This window comes from Chinchilla lanigera, unplaced genomic scaffold (genome assembly GCF_000276665.1).
Source record: "Chinchilla lanigera isolate Chin_1 unplaced genomic scaffold, ChiLan1.0 scaffold00006, whole genome shotgun sequence".
Classification (NCBI taxonomy): domain Eukaryota; kingdom Metazoa; phylum Chordata; class Mammalia; order Rodentia; family Chinchillidae; genus Chinchilla; species Chinchilla lanigera.
The window spans coordinates 42,857,297-42,862,558 of NW_004955407.1; the positions used below are offsets into that span (position 1 = coordinate 42,857,297).

Here is a 5,262-nt window from a genome sequence, read left to right on the forward strand (position 1 = left end):
GCAGGCCTCAGTGAGCGCGTCGCCTGCGCCGCCCGTGCGGCCTGGCCATGGCCGACCGCGGTTGCCTGCTGGAGGCGGCGCCGCTGCCCCCCGAGGTGCGCGAGAGCCTGGCAGAACTGGAGCTGGAGCTGTCGGAAGGTGAGTGCGGGCGGCCGGGACCCCGCCTGGGACCCCACACCCAGGACCCTGCCCTGCACCCGAGATCCCCACTCGAGACGCGCCTGGAATCGCAGCAGGCAACCGCGGTCACCCCAATGCCAGGAACCCCGCAACTTCGCATCGAGGAGCCCCCGACCCCGCACTTGGTAGCCCGGAACCCCTCACCCAGGAGCTACGGAACCCTTCTTCCGGGATACCTGGAACCCCGCTAGCCCTCTCGCAGGACCCCTCACCCCCACCCCGCCCTCACTTGCGACCCTGGAACCCACCACCCAGGATGCCTGAACTCCGTGCCCCCGACCCCTGGAATTCTTCATCCAGGACCCTGCCAGTCTCTGCAGCGCCACCGTACCACGATCTCAGTCGCAGAGCCCCGCCCCGCCCCCAGACATCTGCCCCAGGGCCCACACTTGGCAGAGGCTGCTGGTCTCCCCAGGTGCGCAGCTTCCAGCCCCAGCCCTGGGACTCCAGGTTCCGCAGCCCTGGGCCTCAGTTGCCTTACCTGTGAAATGGAGTAACAGCACTTTCAGAATTTCGAGGCTGAAATACCTGAATACTGTATATACAAAGCCCTTAACACAGGTTAGCGCCTTTTGTGGGATTTTTAAAAGTTAAACAAGCCCCATAATGGTTGCCTGATTGACAACAGTAGACTCCCCAGTAATTAGGCTTGGGAGGTGGAGGGTGGCTGGTTTGATGTTGCTTCTACGCAAGGTCTGGGTCCTGATAGCCCATTCAGTTGTTCCTGGGAAAAGAGTGAGTTCTTAGGAATCGGGAAGGCCTTGTGGCCCTCTAAGAAAAGCCTATATATGCTTCTTAACTTTGCTTTGGGGACTTAATTGCATTTTCAGTTTTTAGAATCCATATTTTCATAATCGTATTTTTGCTTAAATTTTTAATTGGTATGTTTGGCTGGGGCTGGTGTAAATGCTTAAAATAACACCTAATTAAATAGGTATACTCACATATTAACTCATCTAATTCTCACTGACTTTAGGGAGGTGGGCACTGTTTGTGGTGCCTCACGCAGGGCCACATAATACACATAATGCAACATTTGCTTGCAACTATTTTGAATTCAGCATTCAAATTTAAAAATTTTGGGATATGTGGCACCTTTTAAAAATGGAAGTACTGTTAAGATGCGTAGATTTGAAAATTCTTGGTGATTAGATAATCTTGGAAAGTCTGAAATTATGAATGGTTCTGATAGGATCTACTGTATGCATTTGTTAAAGCTTTGCATCTAGAGAGAACCACGCAGTTATAGTTTAGCTATTTCATGTGTCAAATGCGTTTTTGCAAATTGCTCCTAATTTCTGCTTCATTATATTCATTGGTCTCTCAGTTCCTTGTGGTTCTATTTCCATAGTTGTTACGAGTTGACAGTTAAATTGTTTCCTTTCCTCAAAAAACTTAATCTGTGTGACAGAACACAAGTATTTTGATGAAAGAAATATTTGTTAAGTAAACTTTCTTATTTACTGGTTCCATTTATAGTGCCACTTTGGACAAATATGTAGGGGCAGTATGGGTAAGAAGAGGGAGTAAGATCATATAACAGATAGAGGAACCTGAAAAAGTAGCTTAAGCTGAGAAAAGGGATGGACAGCAAAGTGTTAAAGGAGAGACACGTCAGAGTGCAGTGGCAGCCAAGGAGGCAGCAGCCCTTCAGTCTTCCCCTCTCCTAGACTGGCCTGACACCTTTCTTTTGGCCAAAATAGTTAGCAATCACTTAGGCACAGTCACACCTGGCCCTGTTCCCAGGGCACTTCCACACCTGTAATGTTGGCTTCTGCAGTCTGTGTTGTGGTTGTTGTCAACATGAGACTGTCTTGTGAAAGGGACCAGGTCTTAAGCAGAATTTTAAGGTCTTTACACAGTGGCTGGCGTCTAATAAGTGTTTCAGAATCTCCACTAAAATACATCTCAAAAATTGGGTTTGATCAGCTATAAAAGGAGGTGAATATCAGCCTTATTAACATTTCAAGATTCTTGTAAAGATTCACTCAGTATAGTGAATGCTTTGAAACTTGCCAATGTGCTGGCACATGTGTATAATCCAAGCACTCAGGAGGCTGAGGCAGGATTGCCACAAGTTCAAGGCCAGCCTGGGATACATAGTGAATTGAAGGCCAACCAGAACTACATAGCAAGACCCTGTGTCAAAAACCAAACCAAACCAAGCCAAGCCAAACCTCAAAGAAAACAAAAACCAAAAAACTAATGATGTGTTTTTATAAATTGAAAGTGTATTTTTTTTTTTTTTTTTTTTTTTTTTTTTGGTTTTTCTCTGGTACCGGGAACCGAACTCACGACCTTGCGCTTGCCAGGCAGGCGCTTTTGCCGCTGAGCTAAATCCCCAGCCCCTGAAAGTGTATTAATAAGGAATTACAGTCCTAAACTGAAGAAGTGTTTTGTCATCCTTATTTTGATCAAGCAGAGGTTGTAAAAAAGTGGGACTCTGTCTGACCTGTGACCTTGCCCTTCCCATATTCAGGGGTGGAGAGAAGCTATCTAGTTCAGAATAAAGTCTTGTCAAAAAGGGGTAGCTTCTAGGTAGCGCTCATACTTTATAGAGTTGTTCCCGCTAGGTAGGTTAGAGGGGAGGGGCACCTTACCAGAGAGAGTGCTGCCTTCTTGGGGACTGGTGGTAAGTGATACTCACATAACCTGGGCAGTCTTGCATGACCTCCCCTCAGCAGTCCACAAGTGGACAGCTGGAACTGTCCTCTGCCTCGTTCACAACCTACATGTGATGTAGCTCTCTACCACCTCAGTGGGTTCTCATCAACCGTTGTAACTGGGTAGCCCTCAGGGAAGCCTCTGGTCTTAGGGTGCCCTGTTTCCTCCTATAGAGAGGTTTTGCTGATTTTTTACTATAGATTCCCAAGAGGGTAGTCTGATAAAACTGTTTTCTTGCTCCCTAATTTTTCTGCCTACTTCAGCCTTTGTTGGTTTTGGATCTCCTTCAGATTAAGATTAGGGTAACTCTGGTGGAGCTACAAAATGCCACTCTTTCTTAGGCCTGCCCCGATCATAAACACATACAGAGGAATTCAATCAATGGCTCTAAAAGCACATCAGAATGTTCATGCATGAAAGGGAGATTATTAGAAGCATAGCCTTGTTTTCTTAAGAATTCCCAAACTTCTGTGGTTCACCTACGATTGTAAAAAATACCTTGGACACACCTCACAACGGATTTTGGAACACACATGGCCCACAGTATCTGGAAGTTATGGGTGCTGAGCTACTTTGAAAACATAGACAATTTTGTAAGGTTTGTTTTTTATTGTAGTGGCCTGCAGCGAGTTAGAGAGGAAATGCTCACACAATAGGCTGCATTTGTCCCACTCCTGCGTCTTTATTCTGGTTATTAGAATAAATAGACCATGTTTTAACTTGAGTCTTTTTTTTTTGCATTCTGATGTTGTAGGGATGCCAGCTTGGGTGGAATCAGGTGAAAAGAGGTTGAAAAGCTCAGTTTGTACATGTGTGGAAAGGGGCCTCCTTCAAGAAATATGTAATCTTTTTAGCTGTCTTTACTTTCTAAAATCTGCAATGTGACTCTTAGTTTTTATGGTTTTTCTTTTTTTTGGTTTCTTTTTTTTTTTTTTTTTTTTTTTTTTTTTGTCTTTTTGAGACAGGGTCTTGTTGTGCAGTTCAGGCTGGCCTTGAGCTTACTTTCTAGCCCAAGCTGGTCTCAACTCCCAACAATCCTCCTGCCTCAGCTTCCCGAGTGCTGGGATTACAGGCGTGCGCCACCACACCCGGCAATTCTTAGTCTTTAAAATGACATCCTGACATTGCTTGAAGGTTAACAGATGTTTGGTGTGTTTCCTAAGTATTTTGTGAAATGTCACAGTTCTGATGTCCAAATTCTGCTCGCCTGTAAAGTCCAGCCTAAACATCTTATTCTGAACCTTCCCTAATCCTTTCTGGTGTGACATTTTCTTAGAACTCCCACTGCACTTGTGCCCTCTCCTGTAGTTCTTGACATTTCTTGGTTTTTTGTTTATTATACATGTTCATTAATTCAGGAGTTATTGAGAACCCACTGAGTGCTAGGTAATGTTCCATCAGGCTTAGCTCTGTTTTTTTCCATTGATCACAGGCCTCGCACAGTGTTGTAAAAAAGAGGTGGGAGAGTTCAAAGGAAGTGTGGGATAGACTGAGGCTCCCATTCAGTCCTGATCTTTCCTCAAGGTGACCTTGTGTCTGTTCTTTCCAGGAGTAATCTGTTAGTGATTTCCAAACTATAGTTCACAGACCTTTCAGGGTCCCTGAGAGCCTTCCTGAAGGCTGTGAGGGAAAATTATTTTCAGAGTAATACTAAGGTGCCATTTCTGCTTTCACTGTCTGGACATTTGCAGTGCTAAAACCAGTGTTAGAGAAAAGTCTGGCACTTTAAGCACGGTCAGTGCAGGGACTCCAAACAGCAACCATGGTCACTGCATTATTCACTATGCTCCCACTTACTATTCCAAAAAAAAAACCAGTGACACCACTTTCACATAACCATACTTAATGAAGCAGGAAAGATTAATTGTTGAAGATCAGTGCCCTTGAGAACATGCCTTTGTGACAGTCTGTGTGAAGAAATGGGAAGAACACTTGTGCTATACCAGAAGGTGCAGAATGCCTGTCAGAGGAGCAGCAGTTGTGCAGTCAGAGTTGCAATAAGCAATGTGAACAAGTTGTTTTTGTTGTGAAATGCCACATTTTTTTTTTTTATTTTAAAGAGTAAAAGAAGGATAACATAATAATAGGGGGGACTTAGCAAATTACAGACAAAATGGTAGGAAATTATCAATGGTTATCGTTTTACATATTGTTATCTACAAAATAGTTTCTCAGGAAAACAAATAGACAAATAATAGTGAGTTAGAGACAAAAGAGGTAGGAAATTATCAAGAATTGTTGTACTATACTTTGGTATCTTCAAAGTGGCTTCTAAAGAAAATAAATAGATCTATACATGAGTGACCTATTGAAAAATCATTAACTATTCTCAATGCTTGTTGTAGGAAACACATGGTAATAAACATACATCCATTTATGAAATAGGATAGGAACATTACAAACTTTACACAGTTGTGG

General features: G+C 43.9%; 1 protein-coding gene across 1 annotated transcript in view; it reads left to right on the top strand.

Annotated features, from left to right (window-relative positions):
* The window catches only part of Dip2a (disco-interacting protein 2 homolog A), a gene marked incomplete at its 5' end in the record, with an annotated part of 104,535 nt that continues 99,273 nt past the window's right edge, over positions 1–5,262 (top strand). Inside the window, 1 exon segment of the mRNA XM_005375936.2 lies at positions 1–138. Coding sequence (XP_005375993.1) covers positions 48–138 — 91 coding nt within the window.